Source organism: Artemia sp. Qi Xiang Cuo, chromosome 5 (genome assembly GCF_049724085.1).
Source record: "Artemia sp. Qi Xiang Cuo chromosome 5, ASM4972408v1, whole genome shotgun sequence".
NCBI lineage: Eukaryota > Metazoa > Arthropoda > Branchiopoda > Anostraca > Artemiidae > Artemia > Artemia sp. Qi Xiang Cuo.
The window spans coordinates 36497706-36520066 of record NC_142798.1 but is presented as its reverse complement, the minus strand read 5'-3'; the positions used below and the strand labels follow the sequence as shown (position 1 = coordinate 36520066).

Here is a 22361-nt window from a genome sequence, read left to right as displayed (position 1 = left end):
TGACACTGTCCAAATGCTTGACCTCCGCCCCCCCCCCTAATTTGTCAATATATAGCCCAAATTATATATTTCCCATTTATTCTGTCACTTGCTTTTGTCTTGTCTGACGCTAAGCTGAAAGAAACAAGCGAAAGAAATTGGTTTTCAGTGGGTCAATGGATGAACAACTTGAGTGGTCGGCACTATTGCATACAAGTACCTCCTCAACCTCCTCAACCTTGGTAGTACTTGTTACAGATGCAGTAGTTGTAGTGGTAGTAATGGTAGTGGTGGTATGTGTTTGGAAAATTGATGGACATGGGAGGGAGGTTGATTGCCCTCCAATCACTTTTGACGCTTGAAAAGAGGTCTACAACTGTCAATTTCCAATCGAATCAGCTCCTTCCGATGCTTCTACGACAACTCCTTCTGTACGAAGTGCTTTGGTGAAATTTTTTTTAATAAGAATACAATGTGCCTACATCACTCTTTATTTAAGCAACGGTATTGCGCTGCCCATGATAAATGCACTTTCGTCCCCAGAAAGAGATGTACCTAATCTTTTCAGGATGAAATCATTCGCATCGCATCAATTATTTGTTGCCATGACGATTTACGATGTTGGCAGAAACAATAGTGACTGGAGTTTAAGGAATATAGGCTGCTTGATTAGTGAAATGGGACGAATTAGAAAACAGATTTTTCAGTATAAAAGTGGTGTGCCTATCGCTGTAGAGGATTTAATTGGACCTTATGGGCAGATAGGAGGTAAACAGCCTTGGTCTCACTACGTGTCTCATGTCGACACTGCTCTATATAGTGAGCAATCAAGGTAACGCCGATTTTTAATTTAGAAATGACCCCCTAAATCCCTAAACTATTAATATATTTTGCAAATTTTATGAAATTATCTCATTCATTGTTTTATCCGACAATTCTTTAGGTAGCTAAGTATTCAAATTTATTTTAAAATTCATATCTTGCTTTAACTATAGTTTAATAGCTTTTTGTTAACTCGGGAAGTCCGTGCTACGTGAATTCAATATTCCAAGATCATTCTAAAGCAAAAAGTAAGGTATGTGAAGCTGTTTACACGTACCCAACTTCATCATACAATCCTCCTTCTTCAAAGACACTGGCATTGCATGAAGTACTAACAAGGCTGTGCAAGGTAGATGAAACTAATGAAAATAGATCTGCAGCGTATATTAGGGTCAGGAACGCCGTTTTCAACCTCATATCTCCGCTTATTCCCTACTTGCAAAGTATAAAATATTCTTAAAGAATGAGCCCAAACTTTGAACAAAAGCTGAAATTTGCCATAGAACGAAGTTAAAATCATAGGAAATGCTTTGCGCCAAAGTTGAAGTACAAAATTTCAAATTTTATAGAGCCTTATAAGTAGGGAAGTAGTGGCTGTAAGAGCTTCATAACATTTTCCAGACCCTAATTTTATGGTTTCGATCCATTCCCGAAAGTTTTATTTCGCGCAGCTCAAACACCTTTCAAATGAAAGAGAAGTCGTGAAATTGATATATTATGTACTTTTTTTTATATATATATATATAAAATATGCTTTCTGTGTATGCAAATGTAATCAGAAATGTTGTTCACAGGTTTGGCAGGACAATTTTTCGATTTTTTTTTTTTTTGAAACACAATAATTCAAAATACCACTATATAAAAATAATGTTTGTGAAAAATCTCTGGTTATATTTTATTATCTTACGTGCTCAACTGAAAAAGAAATATTTTTTAAATGGCAACTAAAAACAATCAAAAAGCAAAATCCGAAACACCCAAACAGTGGAAAAGAACAAACTTCAAAAGATTATTGCCCAAAAACAGCCGGCCAAAGCAAACTTTTTACAGCATGTTCAAATTCTGCATAAGAAAAAACAAAACAAAAACGAACAATTTCTGTGCCGAGTTCTCGGCACCCCACTAATATTAAATCATTTTTGAATTAGGCTTTCTTTTCAACAAGGAACAGGTTAAAGGATTCTCAACTATCTTACTCTGTTTCTTTCAGCAATGATTGTCTAAAAGTCACCTTCCTCGGTCACTCAAGATCATGCTTTGTTTTCATTTTACTTTCCTACTGAATGATCGAGGTTCTCTGTTCAGATTAAGGTCAACTGACTATCTGAACTTTCAAGGGAAGAAAAAAAAAACGGCAATGTCAAGTATTCCACATTTGACCCTATATTCCCCTGACAAAGGGCAAATAAGAAATATTTCCACAGGGCATGTGCAATTGAAGGGCCTGGGATCCAGACATCAGTATGACACATTTGAAAAAGTCAAACACATTTGAACAAAACTTTTATATTGGATCCCAAGCTTAGAAAAATCTGGTATTGTCGAACTTTCTTGTTATATATGGGCCTTGTACTTGATAAAATTAAAAAAAAGAATTTTATCAATAAAAAGTAAAGAGCAGGCTTATAGCTGAAAACGATCAAAAACTAAATTTACATTCATAGGTTAACTTGAAGCGTTATAGTAGCCTTTGTGGATAAAAATTCTGAGGGGGGTAACAGTTGGAATTTGTTTCTTTACCATCGACTGGATGACGTAGTTGTCAATCCTTCAAAAGTAAAGACTTTAAAAAAGGAAAACTCCAAAAAAGAATTTTTTCTTAGAAAAAAATGCAAAGGATGTCACATTCCTTAGAGTGAAAAAGTATTCTGTATTCTTAAAACTAACCTTGTTCTATTATTCCTGACTCAAATTTAACGTTTTTAATTTAAAACGTTCCAAGCATCAGTTAGTACTTTACTATATTGCCTTAAAACTTAAAACTTAACACCACCTTTGTTGCTATTTCCACAATATAATAGAAAATTGGGTACATTATTGAATGTTTCAGTCTAAAGCAAATAAATGGTAATTTTTCTCTATTCAGATACCCTCCAGTTGAAGATGCAATTTTTGCGGTGTCTTAGTTATCTCCTGATTGTGTTCTATAAATGATGTACAGTTACCAAACTCTTTACTCCCTACATGTTCAAAACTACCTGGTTTTTTAGGTTTAATGATAATTTCCCTGTTTATTTTAAATTTTCTTTTAGTGTTTGTAAACATCTTCGTTCATTTTAGGCTTCATCTATTTACTCAAAGCTGAATATCTTAATTATTCAATCCTAGAAGTAAAAGTAAGAAGCGACGCGTTTCAATATTAACCGGAACTCTAAAAATCCGACTTTTGATACCAATAAATATACTTAAAGAATTGACTGATTATGCTGATTCCAAATGTATAGTACTCAATATAGTATTCAGTTTAGTGTTGCCCATCAGAGGCTACGGGCCTGAGAAAATCTTGCTGCATTTTCGGAAAAAGAGGTAAACACTCCCTAAAAGTAAAAAATCTTAATGAAAATCATACCAACAGCTTTACCGTGTCAGAGAAACCTGCTGTAGAGGTTTCAAGCTCCTATCTACGGAAATGTGGAATTTTGTATTTTTTGCCGGAAAAAAGATCATGGATGCATATTTGTTTGTTTGCTTTTTTGTTTGTTTTTTCCAGAGGTGATCGTACCGAACCGATGGTCCTAGAAAATCGCACGGGGCTCATTCAAACGAAAATTAAAAGTTCTAGTGCTCTTCTTAAGTAGCCGAAAAATTAGAGGGCAACTAGCCCCCTCCCAAGCCATTTCCCCCAAAAGTCGTCTGATCAAAATTTTGAGATGGCTGTTTCGTTCAGTATAGTTAAAAAGTACAATAACTATGTCTTTGAAGATGACATGACCCCCCCCCCCTTCGACAACCCAGAACTACCGGAGGAAGGGCCGCAAGTTGTGAAATTTACCAATTGTTTGCATATAGTATTTATTATAGGGAAGTATGCCGACATTTTTCGGGGGGGGGGGATATTTTCTGGGGACAGATTTCTTACAGGGTGAATTACCCTTTAAGATTTAAGTTTATGGGGTGAACTTCTAGGGGAAATTTTACACGGGGGGTATTAGCCAGGATTCATATTTGAAATTCATTTTATTTGTCTTACTTTCTCGTTGGCGATCCCATTTTACATGTGGAGACGCTTTTGGGGAATTGTCCGGAGATATTTTTGAGTGGAGTTGGAATTCTCAGGGGGATTTTGACGTGGGTGGAATTTTCCATGGGAGAAGTTCTCCGTGAGGAATTATCACCAGGAGAAATTTTTCACGGGGAAATTTTCTGCGGATGGAACTTTCCATTGAGGGGAGGGATTTCGGGGAAATATTTTCCTGACAGTGAGGATTCACCCATGACCTTAAAAGGACCAGAACTTAAATAAAAATAAGTCTTTCTTCAAATGAAAGTATGCTAAGGAGTATTTTTCTGGCGGAGTCCTAAGCAAGAAACTTTCTAGGGGTAATTCGTAGCGAGGATGGAATTCTCAGGGGGGGGGGGGTAATTTCCCGTCGGAATAATTGGTACTCCTTTAGTATACCTACTCTTTTATATACTGCTAGTTTGGTTAATGCTAAAGAAATAAAATAAAATAGGATGACTATATAATAGTTTAGAAACAAATTTGGGCTATATATTTGCACATTAGGGGGTGGGGGGCAAAGCATAGCTTATATTAAATACGTAACCTAACCTAACCAAGGTACCTTTTTACCCCCAAAACCCCAAAAAACAACACTTTAAATATCGTATACGCAATTAAAACCACGCTATACATTGTATTTCTCTACAGCGGTGTATTGAATCATCCCGTAAAAACGGGGATTTCATCGCGTCTCCAGTTTGAGATATATAAAAGGGTAGGTATACTAAAGGAGTACCGAATAATTTTACGTGGGAAGAACTTCTTACGGAGGAATCTCTCGTGGGTAGGATTTTCCACGGAGAGGGTGAATTTTCTAGGATTTTCTAAAATTTGAAAAATGATCGGAAATTAATAAAATCGATCGGAAAAAATAAAAAAAAACAAGTTTTTTCTACTTAAAGTAAGGAGCGACATTAAAAATTTTAACGGATAGAAAATATTCCTTATATGAGGAGGGCTGCCCCCTCCCCGATACCGCGCTCTTTAAATTAAAGTACGACGTTTTGTCTCAATTCTTTCTATTTAGAGCAGTGCGTTTTCTTTTATTTTATCATGACGCCAACAACGACACAACAACAACAAAAAGTCACAGTGCTAACTAAGGTTTAAAAATAAGAGCTGACATAAATAAGAGTGGAACTGACCACTTCGTAAATACTTTCAAAGGCTTAAGTGACGTTTGTGCTATGCTGCAAGAGGACATGGACTTCAAACGGTTTGGTCTTTATTTCTCGAAACAACAACAGGAAAAAAGGATAAAACCCCGACGCTAATCAATTACAGCACATCATAAATGACATCACAAATGACGCTGAGGGCAAAGCTGCAACGATTGAAATTGTGGTAACTTTTATTATTTATAGGTACAATTTGACAATTTATTTTAATTTATGTCAGTTTTAGGTTTCATCTATTCATCTATAGTAATTTCTGTTCGTTTTAAGTTTAACATATTAAGTATTTATTTTCTGCTTATTTTAGGTTTTAATTTTAGGTCTTTGAACTCATTACCTTAATTTGAATCTTCTTTTTGGAAAATGTATTTTAAAATTTTTCTTTTGTTTATTTAATTGCCAGACGTAGTTTTATCATCAGTTAATTGCAGAGATATTTGTAAGGCTTTTTCTCAGTTTTTTTTTTATCTAAGGACTAATAGGGTGGATTGCTATTTAAATTTTTATTAAAATCTGAACACTCATTTAAAATATTCGATAACCAATAGTTTTTTGCAGTGTTTGGTTAATTATATGTCTACAAATCTTGCTGACAGAGGAGGGGGCCGTTCCCGAGATATTGCAGATATCCTATTTGAATACGTAGATGACCTGAATACGTAGTTTCTTTTACCTTATCCCTGTACCCTCTCCCAAGCGTGAATCCGAGGTCCAGTTGCCCCAGCCCAACACTCAATGAAAATTCCAACTCGATCCATCGAAGTATTCTCAAGATACGCATATCAGTTTTGGAGGACGCCCTTAGGAAACTGGAAAATTTTGGTTCAACAAACGGTCCCTGAGAGTTCCAAGCTTACCGGGCACCAAAGATCATTCTACTGAAATATATTTGCGAACAACGATCAATTTACATAATTCTGAACAATATGCATTTACATAATTCAGAGTCATTGCCCCTGGGGTCTTATGGGTCGCGTTGACTCCAAAGACATAGTTTTTAGACCACTGGACATTTTTGAACAAAATGATATCCGACTCAAAATTTTTAGCTAAAACCGTGGGGTTTTATGAAGGCCCCTTGGGGCAAGCAAGACTGTATCCAGGGAGGGGGTTTAGGGGGGTAGACCCCCCTCCTCCCGAAATTTTTTTCCGACTCGTTAAAACGTAGCAAAACTGAATATATAAAAAAATTTTGATGCGTTTTTAAAAGTTTTTTTTTGTAACCACCCTCTGAAAGAAAAATCCTGGATATGACCTTGGACAAGAATGACAAAGAAGGAGACTGTTCAGCCTGTAATTAGTTTTTACCATTCAAATGTCATTAGAAATTTTAATTTCTGATCGAATAAGCTATCTTACAAGTTTCTAAAACCAAACGATCGATTAAGCTCTCCCAAGTTTCTAAGATCAAACCTTCCGGACGATAAGGTTAAAAAAAATAAAAGGATAAGGCGTGTCACTCTTAACTAAGGTTGTGCTAGTCCGTTGCCTCTGATAGACGTAAACGATGGAATATAATCTTATATTTTTCTCAAATTTTGCAATTTTTCAAAGCGTTGACATTTCTTATAATGCTTACAAATTTCAATTCAGTTCTGAATTGATCTTCCGTAATTATCTTCCCATTTTTTAAACCTTTTGGACAGCATAAAAAAACTCCTCGCCATCGCTATTCTCCTTTCTACACACCCACTGCTTCCTTCTTTGGATGTGAGCATGCCTAATATTTTAAATTGCTACTAAAGCTAAGTTTATATTGTAGAGCAGGGCTTCCTAAACTTTCTTCATTCACGACCCCATTTATGATTGCAAGTTTCCTGGCGACCCCATATAAATATAATTTTTTTTTTTTTTTTTTATTAATATTGAAAGACAAATAAATATCTTTTGATGATGCATTTATTAGATATACATGTACACATGAAAATATATAGTTTTAGAATTCGTTTAGAAACATACAAAAAACTAAAATAAAAAAATTTCACAAAAGTTGAAAAATTGTCTTTATTATATTTACAAGAATTATATGCCCTATTTTTCATAAAAATTGCATTTTTTAAAATAACACAAATAAAAGAAAATTCTGACCATCTTAGTTCAATCGAGTCGGCTATGTTCGAACGCAGTCGTTGGGTGGTAAATATTAAATTAAAATGAAATGAAAAACTTTAGCGAGATTGATGTGCCTGTTTTTTATTGCATAACAAGTTAAATCTTGGTGAATGTCTGATACTGCTGGACGTAAAACCTCTTCAACATCTTTTACTGACAAAAGATATTGTGGTTTGATATGTGTTAAAGGTCAGAAAGTAACTTCACCTAAATATGTGCTGTTGAATGGCAGAAGAACATATAGTGACATATCTGCGATTATGGGGAATTCAGTTCTAGTTTTGATCCAGAATTCAGACAAGGGCTTTTTTGGAAATTGTAGTTTTAAGTATAAATCACTCGAAAGCTCAGCAAATTCCTCTTGAGCTTTAAATGACATGTGATCAACCTCAGTTAAATCAATACAAAACGTATTTTGAATCCAAGCTGCCTTTTTGAAATCAATATTTAATATGAAATATGTACGGAACTATGTTTCTTGCGCTTTTAAGTGATCTACAATAATTTTTTGCAATATAAGTTTTACAATGATTTCTCTCGATTATAAAATTGTCGACACTGGAAAATATTTCGAAGGTTTTTTTCTATCCTATCTTTCTAAATTTTAATCTTTTTAATAAAATTTTCAATTTCAGCTTGGATAGCCATAAGTGCTTTTGAAGAAAAGCAGCAACTTCACATTTTCGTTCGGTTAAGAATAATTCAGTTCCGTCTTTTAATAATAATAATAATCTTCTTAAACTTTGACCTCTTGACAACCATCTTACTTCTGCATGTAATAATAAAGTTGTATAGACGGAATCCATATCCTTACAAAGATGTGAAAATAAGTGACTGTTGAGGACATGGCTCTTAATAAAATTTCTAATCTTAACAGCATTCTGAAGCACATCGTTCAATTATGGTGCTAATTTTTTGTTGCAAGGGCCTCTTGGTGAATAAGGCAGTGAGTAAAAGTTATATTGTCATAATCAATAGCTTGAAAAAATGACTTAAAACCAATGCTTTTGCCCGTCATCGCTCTTGCACCATCTGTGCATATTCCATATCAATTTTTCCATTCTAGACATTCAGTCTTTAAAAATTCCTCAAGTTTAAAATATATGTCTTTTCCTGTAGGGTGTTATAAATATTTGACTTTTTAATATTTAAATATTTGACTTTAAAATCTCTGGCGACACCATGATTTTGCTACGCGACCCCATTTCGGATCGTGGCCCATAGTTTAGGAAAGCCTGTTGATAATAATGCTAATCATAATGCTATAATACTTATTTTGATAGAGCCAAGTTAGTAGATTTCTAAAATAAAAGGCGAATTAAGTGACAAATATATAAGGAAAATATGATAACAATCGCACAGACCTTTACATTGGGGAAGAGGGCAAAGGTTCGAAGATCCTCCTCCGTAAGGGCCTGACTATTATAGCCCGCTTTAAATTTGATAAATTAACCAAATTACAATAGATAAATGTAGTGATTTTAATGAGCTCTAGCACGTAAAATGATAGTTTTAAACATTTTGCAAGAAGAAACTCGAGTTGGCACTCCTAAAGTTAAATGCTAATTATTAAGGAAACCTGTCTTCAGCTTTTAAATTCACGACGCTTAAAATGCAAACACACATACATACTAGTTGTCTTGCATCTTATGTTTTGAAAAGATCTGTGTTTTTTCGTTTCCTGGAGTTTGAAATAAAGGGTAATATAAATTTCTTATCGGAATATGGATATAGCTGTTTTGACTCATATAATATTATCCACTTTTACGGATGTTTAAACAAAAGCGACGGGACATTTTGTTTAAATAGGCTAGCAAAAGTACTTTAGTATCTTAATAGTCATCCATGGTGCGTATTAAGTTAATTTGAAAAGTAAGCCTCTTTTAAATGGAATGAGTTTCTCTGTGTCAAACTGAACCAGGAGTATTAATTTAAAAAAGGAATTCTTGCTAGAAAGGTTTTAATTATTAAACTATTTTGTTGTAATGAAGATCCGCGGCCAAGTAACGATCGACTTAGCAATCATCACTTTTTGTTTCGTTGGGACTAAAACTCCTCTTATTTCCAGATCGGTTTCGGATTGTTGCGACTGTTTGAAGCTTGTTCGACCTCATGTCAACTGATTTTCAGACCGAAGCTTTTTGATAAAAGTTTCGCATATATGGTTCAGGGGAAATTTTTCCGTACAATCGAAATATTTCATTAAGAATATCGGCTTTTTATTCGTTTTTTTTTCCGGGGGGGGGGGGTTGCAAAATTTTTTTAAATGCGCCAAAATGTTTTTGGTACTCAATGTTTGCCAGTACACAATCGAGAATTGAAGTTAGGTTAATCATAATGAAATATACCAAAATAGGTACTTGTGCATTATATGGTGCACACGAAAGAAGTTAAGTTTGGTTAATGCTAATGAAATAAAATAGGATGAATTTAGAATAGTTTAGAAAGAAATTTGGGCTTTATATTTGCACATTAGGGGATGGGGTGGGGGGTAAAGCATAGCATATATTAAATACGTAACCTAACATAGCCTAGGTACCTTTCCCCCCTAAACCCCAAAAAACAACAGTTTAAATATTGTAAACGTTTAGTAACAAAATTATGGAAACTACAACAAAGAATTATGGAGGGGGGCCACCCAGAACGCATTGTATTAAATACCTAACGTAACCTAACCCAACCAAAATACCATTTCAATATAATAAATATTCAATACAAATATACCTACAACGCAGACGCTTTTGAGTCTTATAGATGATTATTTGCAGATGAAAAAACTAAGGCTGAATGTTGAAAAGAGTGAAGTTGTTATTTTTAAAAAAAGGAAAACAAGTGGCGAAGATAATTGTAAATTTAAATTTAATAATGAGGAACTTAAAGTAAGTAAAAGAATAAAATATTTAGGATTTGTTTTATCAGAAAATGGAAGTTTGAACAGTCATGTTGATGAATTAATTAATAGAGGTAAAGTGGCCATGTCTGCAATTTTTAGAAATCCGACGATAATGGGAATTAAAAACCTAAAAATGCACAAAAGAATATTTTATACAAAAATTTTGCCAGTATTAGAGTATGGAGCGGAGATTTGGGGCGGAGAAGCGGCACACAAGTTGGAGTCCCTCCAGCTCCAGTATTATAAAAGACTATTTGGATTACATCAGACAACTGATTCACAGGTTCTGAAAGGTGATATGGGCCTTTTTTCGTTAAAACTACGTAGGTCTATTTTGATGCTTAGATTTTGGTTGAAGATCATTAGGTGCAATGAAGACAGACTAGTAAGTGCTGCTTATTATCAGATGTTGAGCTATGATTCGAAAAGGTCGTGGCCATCCCAAATTAGGTCATTACTAGAAAGTGTGGGAATGGCTTACTTATGGAATGACGATCTTGGTTCCCCTGATCTACCAACAAATTTAGTAAGCCAAGTACGATTTATCTTAGAGGGTCAAGAAATTCAGTATTGGCAAGGGCTGGTTTTAAATTCTGGTACATTGAATCATTATAATCAGGTTAAACCTAGTTTTGGAGAGGAAATTTATTCTAAATTCAATTTACCGGCTATGATTTTATGTCGATGGATTCAGCTTAGGGCGAATTGCCTTCCAATCCAGAGTAGACAAAATGGTGTTCGACAGGGGGATAGTACATCCTGATGGTCGGTATGTGTGTCCTCTTTGTAGGGATGAGGACGAAGATTTGGACCATTTTCTCCGAAAGTGCCCGGTGCTCTCTGATTTAAGGGAAAATTACTTACATGGGATTGTTTTGCTGCTTCCAAATATATTACAAAGTAGTAATCCAACCACAATGTTTCGTATTGGTGCGTACACAGAGAAGGGATTAAAAAGAAGGAAATGTTTTTACAATTAATTATTATTAATTATATGGAATTAAAGTTACTTTTTTTTTTGTATTTTACCAGAAGGTATTTTTCGCTATGTATTCATGTTAATGTGTGTTTGTAATTTGCTCTGTTGTAATTTTTCTATTTTCATATTTTTTGTGTGTATATGGCTCTTGGGCTTTTTGAAATACACGATCTATCTATCTATCTATACCTACAACGCAGATATCAACTGAGCCTAAGCTAATTACCTCCGTACAAAGACACCTATAAACCGCTTATTGTCTGATCTGGCATATCCAAATTCTCGAGTGTGTACTGGCTAGCAAGGAAGTACCACCTGTTTATATTAATTTTCGTTACGTTTTTACGAATCGGGCAGACATTTCGGGGGGAGGGGGAGAAGGTTTAAACCACTACCTGCCTTGGACATAATGTATGATCTTTCATATTTTCAACTTTAGTAGCATACGTGATGGAGAAAACCCTCTCACCTAGAAATGACTCGAAATTAAATGGATGTGATGCATGGGCGTAGGGAGGGGGGGGGGGCAGGAGTGGCAGCTGCTCCCCCCCCCCCTAGACCTTAAAATTTACATTAGATATGGCTGAAAAAGCAGATGGTTGGAAAAGCAGTTGATAAAAGGCCCTCCCTCACACTATTGACTGTCCCCCCCCCTAGACATTATGCTGCCTACGCCCATGATGTGATGGGCCATACGCGTTATAAAAAATAAGGACTAGTTGGAAGTACACCTTTGGTCAATTAATGAAAACAAATCCGAACAAAAAGGTTTCTCAGAGAAAAGTAAAGAACCCTATAAAACTTAAGACCAGCAAAAAAGCCCTATAATAGTTCAAACTCAAAACAACCTGAAACTAATATTAAAGAATAAATGAAACCCAATATGAACAGAAATTAAAATATATCTGTTCGTGTTAACTTTTACCAGAAATTAACTTTTACAGCTACGGAAAGGAGAAGAGGGCAGTATCCAAACTCCTGTGTGTCTGCTTTTGTTCGTTTAAAGTTTGACTTGAGTATTATTAAATTGAATTTTTACTCATTCAAGATTTATTTATTCATATATATTAATATCTGTTATCTAGTAGTGAGGGCATTTCAGGTTTGACGACATGTCCTCCCTTTTTCTATGGGATTCCGACGACACGCCCTGTTACGTCACGACAGCCCTGTGACATCACAACATCCCTGGAAAAATTCCCGACCTCTGACGTCACGACACACCCTAAAACTTAAACTAGCATGGGATTTTAAAGGGACAGATAGGGAAGGTCCTAATCCCTCACACCTGTGCAATAGGGTCCCTGTTTCTAGCGGTCGGCTGCTAAGATTCCCATGACACACCCTCTGGACTCTAATGACGTCACACGACACACTCCGTATTAAACGGTCAGGTCTAATATGGATGACACAATTTTACGCAACCTAGCGTCAGGACCCGTGGGGAACCCCATTGTAACTTAACGACAGCACACACCTTATGTGAGGTCAAGTAATGATTGCGCAACCATCACTGTCACGTGAAACATGCACATTCATTTGCATTTTTTTTCAGTAAAAAGAAAATTTTGTTCTGGCCTTGGGAAGGCATTGGGGTTTTGAGCCCAACTTAGGTTAATTTCTGCTTGTTTTGGGTTTCATTTATTTATCGATGCTGATTTGTGGTAGTTTCACGCTTGGTAGATTATTTTATTTTAGTTTTGCTCATTTTTTGTTTAATGGAGTTCTTTACTTATTTGTGAAAAAAGTAAAACTTATTTTGTGGAAAATTTTTTTTTAATTAATTTCTGTTCGTTTTATATTGACATAGTCTTTCAGACAAAAAGAAAAAAATTCTTTAAATCTTTTCGTTTTTTTAAGAATTTATAGTTTGGCCTGCTATTTGTATGATGGAGAAAAATTTTCAGCAATTTTTAACAACATAGGCTACACCCTCTTAAAAATCTGGACACAAATAGCAGTGTTTAATTTAGTTTCATACCTCCTCCAGTTGACCTGAAACGGAAAACTTGATACCATTCGCAAAAAAATCTGTTTACTTTCTTTGATAGCTTGGATACACTTACGCCATTTTGATTTGGTGAAATTTTAACAACAAAAGCAGCCCTGAAAGTTTGAACAAAATACCCTCAGTCTTACTTGGCATACTGCTGAGATGCCTTATTGGTAATTACCATTAACACAGTGCGTTTCGATTTAATATTATGGAAACGTTAATTATTTAAACACAAAGTCAAATGGGAGGGTGGGCATGGGTGGGGGATTAGTTTCCCTCCAACCATTTTTCACTATTAAAAAGGGCTGAAAATTTTGATTGGATGTGTTTGGGAGAATGGTGGGCATGAGAGAGGGGTTAGTTACCGTCCAATCACTTTCAACTATTAAAATGGGCACTATCCCTCTCAATTTCCAATTGAATGAGCCCCTTTTGAAATTTTTACGATAAGTATATCATTGAAAATCTGATCGGCCCCCTGAAAATACCCAACTTATACCCGGGACCATGGGGGGTCTCGGGGATTTGTAACCTCAAATACATAGTTTCCAGAACCATCAAAGACTTCGAACAGAATCGCTATCCTTAAGCATTTCGTCAATATGTTTAAGGAACTGGTGGCTTTGTGAGGGGGGCTAATTACTCTCCACTCACTCGACTATTAAAAAGGGCAATATGAATTTCCAATCAAATGAGCCCCTTTTGAAGTTTCTACAACAACTCCCTATAAATATTATATACGCCCCCAGTGACCAAATTACTTCCTTTGTACTGAAAGTTCTGCTAGAGTTTTTTATCTAAAAAGGCGAAATTTTCATAGCTTTTAGCTACGTTGAACAAAATCGATATCTAAAAATATTGAGTGGAGATGATTGGGGAAATGGTGGGATGAGAGGGGGTTTAGTTGCCCATTTCAATAAAAATCTTATATGCCCCCAGGGCATAACTTATAACTCTTTCCCTGAAGAGTTTGGGGAAAATGTCCTGCTCAAAGGTATACTTTCCTGAACTTTAAACTTCTTGGAACAAAATGGCTATCAAGAAATTTTGATCGGATATATTTGGGTTAATGATGGGTGTGGAAGGGGTGTTTGTTGCCTTCAAATAACTTTCAACCATTAAAAAGGGCACTAGACCTTTGAATTTCCAATCGAATGAGCCCTTTTTCAAGTTTCTACGACCAAGATTTCAATAAAAACTTATATGCCCCCAGGGTATAACTTAAAACCCTTGCCCCGAAGACTATGGAGGGAGTGTCGTGCTCAAAGGGATAATTTCCTGAACTTTAACTGCGTGGAACAAAATGGCTATCTAAAAATTTTGATTGGATATGTTTGGGGAAATGGTGGGCGTGGAAGGGGTGTTAGTTGCCTTCCAATAACTTTTAACTACTAGAAAGAGCACAGGCTAGTTTGATTTCCAGTCGTATGATCTCTTTCTGAAGTTTCTACGGAAACGCTCTCTGTAAATCCCTTATATGCCCCACGGGCATAACTTGACGGTCTTATCATGAGGTCTTAGTTGGGATTATCATTCTAAAAGACCTAATTTCTAGAACTTAGAACTACGTTTAACAAAATGGCTGTCTCAAAATTTTGATTGGATGTGTTTGGGGGAATGGTGGGCGGGGGGGGGGGGAGGGCTAGTTGCCCTCCAATCACTTTCGACTATTAAAAAGGGTACTAGCCCTTTGAATATCCAATTGAATTAGCCCTTTATGAAGTTTCTACGACAACGCCTTCTATAAAAACCTCATATGCCCCCAGGCCATAATTTAAAACCCTTGCCCTGAGGGTTGTGAGGGAGTGTCCTCCTCAAAAACATACGCTGAACAAAATGGCTATCTCAAAATTTTGATTGGACGGGTTTGGGGGAATGATGGGAGTGGGGGGGGGGCTAGTTGCCCTCCAATTACTTTCTACTATTAAAAAGGGCACTAGCCCTTTGAATTTCCAATCAAAAGAGCCTATTTTGAAGTTTCTACGACAACGCCTTCTATAAAAACCTTATATGCCCCAGGGCATAACTTACAACCCTTGCCCTGGGGGTTGTGGGGGAGTGTCCTCCTCAAAAACATATTTTCTATCTGGAAATCAACTACGTTGAACAAAACTACTATCTCAAAATTTTGATTAGATGTGTTTGGGGGAATGATGGGCCTTGGGGGGGGTGGCTAGTTGCCCTCCAATCACTTTCGACTATTAGAAAGGGTACTAGCCCTTTGAATTTCCATTCGAATGAGCCTGTTTTGAAGTTTCTACGACAACACCTTCTATATAAACCTTATATACCCCCAGGGCATATCTTAAAACCCTTGCCCTGAGGGTTGTTGGGGAGTGTCCTCCTCAAACACATATTTTCTATCTGGAAATCAACTACGCTGAACAAAATGGCTATCTCAAATTTTGATTCGATATGTTTGGGGGAATGATGGGCGGGGAAGAGGGGGTTAATTGCAAATAAATAACTTTCAACTATTAATAAAGGTACAAGCCCTTAGATTTTAAAACTAACTAAGCCGGTTTTAAAGTTTCTACAAAAGTGCCTTTTATAAAAACCTTATTTACCCTCAGAATTTCACTTAAAACCCTTGCCCTGAGGGTTGCGGGGGAGTGTTCTCCTCAAAAACATATATTCTATCTGGAAATCAACTACGCTGAACAAAATGGCTATCTCAAAATTTTGATTGGATGGGTTTGGGGGAATGATGGGCGTGGAGGGGGGAGGGGCTAGTTGCCCTTGAATCACTTTCGACTATTAAAAAGGGCACTAGCCACTCCAATTTCCAATCGAATGAGCCATTTTCGAAGTTTCTACGACAACTGCTTCAATACGAAGTGCCCGGGTGGAGAAAAACACATTGTGCCCACATTGTTCTTTATTTAGGCAGCGCTAGCGCGCTGCCTATGATGACGGTGCGCATCTCTGTCGCGTAATACCTTTTTTGGAATTTTATTTTTTGCCCGAAACGTTCAAAGCGTTTCTTTTTTATCTTATTCTTTAGTTCTTTTACCTCTCTGGGACTCGAAAGGCCGATTTTCTTCTAGTGGGACAGTACGCCAGGCAACAGAACTAAACTCTCATTCCCTCTATTCTGAATCATGGAAATACTTTCAAGAAGTAACACATTCTCGTGACGTCAAAAAACACCCCTGACTTTTCAATGACACATCTGACGGGATTCCAAGCTCATGTCAGTCTTCTCCTGGCCAGGTGTAAAATAAATGATGCAGGACACGCGGAGGAAATATTTATTTTTAGACAAAATTGCTTTAAATGTATTTCTAGCATAAAGATTAAGCTATGCTTAAATTGTGTAATTACCTTCAGCGTGCTAAACAATTAATCTTAAAAATACAGACTTTCTAAATAAAAGTTTTATTATTTCAAAGGAATTTACAAACAGTATTAAAAACACAGAAAAAAACTGTTAAAAAACACGACAAACAAAATATAAAGCTTGAAAAAAGGTTTATCGTAACATATGCAAAAAAAGAACCCTGTATTATAGAAAGTCGGGGGTTCTAGCATACAATACCAGGGGATATGGCTGATGTTATATGCACATCTATCCCCTATTAAGAACTTTTTAACGAAAATGCATCGTTTCTTTGAGTGGGATGTTATATTTCACACCATCGTGACAATATATTCCACCCCCTAGAAATCATTTCCAGAGGGAGAGGTTAATATTAGATGCAAATTTAAAACATTTTAAGAGCTTTTAAGGAAAACGCCCCGTTTCTTTGAGCTAAACTTATTAATATTTCACAATATCTAGACAATACGCCCCACCCTCCCCTAGCAACCTATTCCAGAGGGGGTGTTGATATTATAGTTAAATTTTTTCCATATTAAGAGCTTTTTAACGCAAATGCTTCGTTTCTTTGAGTGGGATGTTATATTTCACCCTATTGTGACAATACACCCCACCCTAACTTTTAAGGTGTAAAAGCATATTACTCCAAGGCAATATATGCCACCCTTGTAAACTATGGATTGTACACGGCACCCTCTGGCACTCTTACCATTCCAAGGCCATTTACAGATATTTTCATTATAAAAATATGCTTTTAAATCCAATGATTTATTTTTTAGCAATCCACCCTCAAAATGATACAAATCGGTTATGAATTACAGATCTAGTTAAAAGAACCTTTAAAACAGGGCTCTGAAGTTATATTTCTACAACTCCCCTAGCAATCATTTCCAGCGGGCAGGATTGATGTTATATGCAAATTTTTAGGCATTGTTGAGGTATTTCTGGGAACCCTTAACGAAAATACAGAATTTCTTTGAGTGCAAGTTAGATTTTTGCTCCCCACTCCCCATGGTAAAAATTCTTTAACACCTCCATATTAACTTTTAAACTGTAGAACCACGTTACCCCATGCCATTCACGCCACAGTACCATTATTTGACTGCCCCCACACCCCCTAAAAATCATTCATAAGACATTTTTCAGACATTTCCTGTTAAAAATTATGCCACAATATGGTGATTCAAGTTTTTGCAACCCATCCCTACCTGATACACCTTGTCAATTCACACCATCTTGGCATTACACACCTCCCCATCTGTCATCCCCGTGGCACCCCCCCTCATCAACCCCCTAGGACATTTTCAACCTTTTCACTCCAAAAATAAGCTAGTGAATCTAAATTAAACAGGATATTTTTGAAGAGCGAGAAGTTGCCATTTCTTTGCTAGAGCATGATACTCCAACCAATTCACACAACGGTACACCACTACTATTGCTCTTTGGCACCTTTTGACATCACTTCATCATTCCTAAGACATTTTTCAGTCATTTTTATTTAAAATTTGTGCTTCAACCCATTAATTCTTGTTTTTCGGTAGCCAAGCCATTCATGATGCTCCACAAAACACATCAAACCACCAAGGCATTACACGCCTGGCCCAGTGTGGGGACACTTTGACTATGGATATACAAGCATTTAAGGGTTTAAGCAACTATCTTCAATATTTAAAATTTACTTCATATATTTGATAATTTCTAGGGCTTTTTCTACGGCCCGAGGTTTGAGAATTTCAAGTTATTATTTTTCCATTTTTATTATTTTAAAAAAAATTTCACTATTTTTCTGGGGTTTAATAGATCTAGGGCATGAAACATTCAGACTCGAGTAAGACGTATGACTTAGGCTTTCTTTATAGTGCTGTGTCGTGGTTTTTCGCATCAGTGTTACCTCCATTGATGTTTCGAAGTGCACTTAAAAGCTTTCTTGTTTGATATGTATGACTCAAGATGTATTTATAGTTTTGTGTCGTGCTTTAGCTTGTCAGTGTTACCTGTCATGATTTTTCAAAGTGTATTTTTTCTTTCATAGGAAACACATGACTCGAGATATTTCTAAAGCATTGTGTCATGGTTTATCATGTCAGTGTTACCTCTGTCAATATTTCTAATTGCAATTTGGAAGTTTTTTCGTTTGAAACTTATGATTCAAGATATTTTTGTAGTTTTGTGTCGTGCTTTATCTTGACTTTTTTACATCTTTTGACGTTTAAAAACTCATTTTGGAAGTTTCTCGTTTGATACGTATGACTCAAGATGCTTTTGTAGTGTAGTGTCATGGTTTATCTTGTCACTGTTACCTCAATTGATGCTTCAATGCTCATTTTGGAAAGTTTCTCATTTGAAACGTATCGCTCAAGATCTTTTTCTAGCGTAGTGCCGGGCTTTGACTTGTCAGTGTTACCTCATTTGATTTTTCAAACTGCATCTTAGAAGTTTCTCGTTTGAAACGTAAGACTTGGAATGTTCAAGTAGTTCTATGTCGTAGTTTATCGTGCCAGTGTTACCTCAGTTGATGCTTTCAAAGTGCATTTTGGATGTTTTTCGTTTGAAACGCATGGCATGGAATATTTTTGTTGTGATGTGTCGTGACTTGTCTTTATTTCCCTTTCTGATACTTTAAATGTGAGTTTTGGAAGTTTTTCCCTTTGAATTGTTCTACTCAGGATGTATTAATAGTGTTGTGTTGTTGTTTATCCTGTCAGTGTCACCTCAGCTGATGTTTCAAAGTTGAAACATATGAATCAAGATGTTTTTGTACTGTCCTGGTACTGTTACCTTATTTGATGCTTTCAAAGTGCATTTTAGAATTTTCGCGTTTGAAACGTATGACTTGGGATATTTTTGTAGTGATGTGTCTTGACTTGTCTTTGTTGCCTCTCTTGATGCTGTCAAAGTACATTGTGGAAGTTTTTTAGTTTGAATCGTATGACTCAGAATGTATTTATGGTGTTGTGTCGTGGTTTATCTTGTCAGTGTTACCTCTGTTAATGTTTTCAAAGTTCATTTTGGAATTTTTATGGTTTGAAACATATGACTCGGAATGTTTCAATAGTGTTGTGTCATGGTTTATCTTGTCAGTGGTACCTATGTTGATGTTTCAAAATTTATTTGAAAGTTGTTTTTTTCTTTTGAAACTTATGACTTAAGATATTCTTGTACTGTCCTGCTTTGTCTTGTCACTGTTACCCCAGTTGATCTTTCAAAGTGCATTTGAATTTTTTTTCGTTTGAAATACATGATTCAAGATATTTTTCTAGTGTTGTATCGTAGTTTATCTTATCAGTGTAACAAAGATTTACTAAATACTATCATATTTCTGTGGGAATTAACAGGTTTTTCTTAATAGTTACCAATTTTATAATTGCAGCAAGATTTCCGTCGTAGATAGCAAATTTCTCATAGAAGTAACAATTTTCTGCTAATGCTGTTAAGTTTTCTGTTAGAAGTAGCAATTTTTTTCTTAACACAAACAAATTTTCTCTTCTGAGTATCAATATTTTTCTTTAATACTAACAAATTTATACTTAATACCATCAAATTTTCCATGGAAGTGACAACCTTTTCTTAATAGTAATAAATTTGTATCTAATAGCAGCAAGTTTTCCGTCAAAGATAACAAATTTCTCTTAGAAGAAAAAATTCTAATAATGCTAATAAGTTTTCTGTTAGAACTAGAAATTTATTTTTTAACACTAACTAACTTCCCCTTCGAAGTAACAAACCTTTTTTCCTTAATGCTAACAAAGGTTTACTTAATACGGTCAGATTTCTCATGGAGGTAACATTTTTTCTTAATAGTAACAATTTTTTTCTAATAGCAGCAACTTTTCCGTCAAAGATTACAAATTCCCCTTAGAAGTAGCAATTTTTTCTTAACGCTAACAAATTTTCTCTTCGAAGTAACATTTTTTTTCTTAATACTAACAAAGGTTTACTTTATACGATCAAATTTCTCTTGGAAGTAACAACTTTTTCTTTAATACTAAGAAACCTTTACTTAATATTATAAAATTTCCAATGGAGGTAACAGGGTTTTTCTTAATAGTAAAAAAAATTTCTAATAGTAGCAAGTTTTCCGTTAAAGATATCAAATTTCTCTTAGAATTACCTTTTTGATTTTATTTTGCATTTTGTTATTTTCTTTCCTCTCTGAGTTTCATTTCCTAACAAGTTTTCTGTTAGAGGAAGTAAGCTTTTTTTAACACTAACATATTTTCTCTTCGAAGTAACAACTTTTTTCCTTAATAGTAACAACTTTTTTCTAAGAGCAGCAAGTTTTCCTTGAAAGATAACATATTTCTCTTAGAAGTAACAATTTTCTGTTTACGCTAACAAGTCTTTTGTTAGAAGTAGCAACTTTTTCTTAACACTAACAATTTTTTTCTTCGAAGTAACAACTTTTTTCCTTAATGCTAGTAATGTTTTATGTGGTAACGTGGTTTTTATGGAGTTTACGTGATGTAGTGGTAGATACCTTTATTTAAGTATTGTATTATACCCACCGCTGCCACCAGTTGTGGTAACGTTGTTTTTATGGAATTTACGTGATATAGTTGTAGATACCTTTATTCTCCCTTTATAGGGGAGATAAACTATGGCCCTAAGGTAATTAAGCTTTGGTTGCGTGCCTTAGGCTTTGACTGGACTAATGAGGCGTACCAGCTGGGTATATTCGAGAGACTAAATGTAGATTGTAGAAAGGTTGCCTATAATACAATACTTATATTCATTTAACATAGACTAGTACAAGGTATAATAATACATATATTATTCTACTGGGACTGGTTGTCCCAAGTAGACCACAAATATCATAAATCTGCAATAATATATAATAAGATACTTAGACACTTACAATAATCCGACAATATTCCAAGTTATTTCTAATAAGATAACAAACGGGCAGAGGTTCGCCCTGCAAGTCAAAGAGTGTGTCTTCAGTCTAAAAAATCTGAGTATATATATGAAAAACCAACCGCATCCATCCCGCTCATTGACGTACTTAGCCAGGAAATTGGTTATTGAGCAAGTTCCCTCCAAGCTTACACATTCCAGGATGTGTACCTTTATCTTAATACAAAAGTGGTATTTCGAAACTTTTGTATTTACTTCTTAATATTTTTACTAAATTCCAAATTGAATTCATTAGAAAGCTTCACCGCATTTACTTAATACGATCAAATTTCTTATGGAAGTAACAGCTTTTTCTTAATAGTAACAATTTTTTTCTAATAGCTGCAAGTTTTCCGTTAAAGTTAACAAATTTCTCTTATAAGTAAAAATTCTTTGTTCATGCTACCAAGTTATTTGTTAGGAGTAGCAATTCCTTCTTAACACTAAATAATTTTCTCTTCGAAGTAACAACTTTTTCCTTAATATTAACAAATGTTTACTTAATACGGTCAAATTTCTCTTGGAAGTAACAACTTTTTATTAATAGTAAAAAATTTTTTATATTAGCAGCAAGTTTTCCGTCAAAGATAACAAATTTCTCGTAGAAGTAACAATTTTCTGTCTATGTTAACAAGTTTTTTGTTAGAAGTAGCAATTTTCTCTTAACACTAACAAATTTTCTTTTTGAAATAACAACTTTTTTCCTTAATACTAACAAGTTTTTCTTAATATGATCAAATTTCTCATGGAGGTAACAGCTTCCAAATAAACTTTGAAAGATCAACTGAGGTACCAGTGACAAGATAAGCCATGAAACAACACTATTGAAACATTCCGAGTCATATATTTCAAACGATAAAACTTCCAAAATGCACTTTAAACATTAACAGGGATAACACTGACAAGATAAACCACGACACAACACTATAAATACATCCTGAGTCAAAGCATTCAAACGAAAAACTTCCAC

General features: G+C 35.2%; 1 protein-coding gene across 2 annotated transcripts in view; it reads left to right on the top strand.

The window, feature by feature from the left end:
• The first annotated feature begins 636 nt into the window (after positions 1-636).
• LOC148952098 (EF-hand domain-containing protein 1-like) overlaps positions 637-22361 on the top strand; it is a 174624-nt gene continuing 152899 nt past the window's right edge. Inside the window, exon 1 of one of the 2 annotated variants that reach the window (XM_089088845.1) lies at positions 637-811. In XM_089088845.1, the coding sequence (XP_088944971.1) occupies positions 657-811 (155 nt within the window). In that variant the 5' untranslated portion in view covers positions 637-656. Of the gene's footprint in view, positions 812-8939; positions 9012-22361 lie in introns of those variants that run through there. The other variant, XM_089088846.1, reaches the window with a different exon arrangement.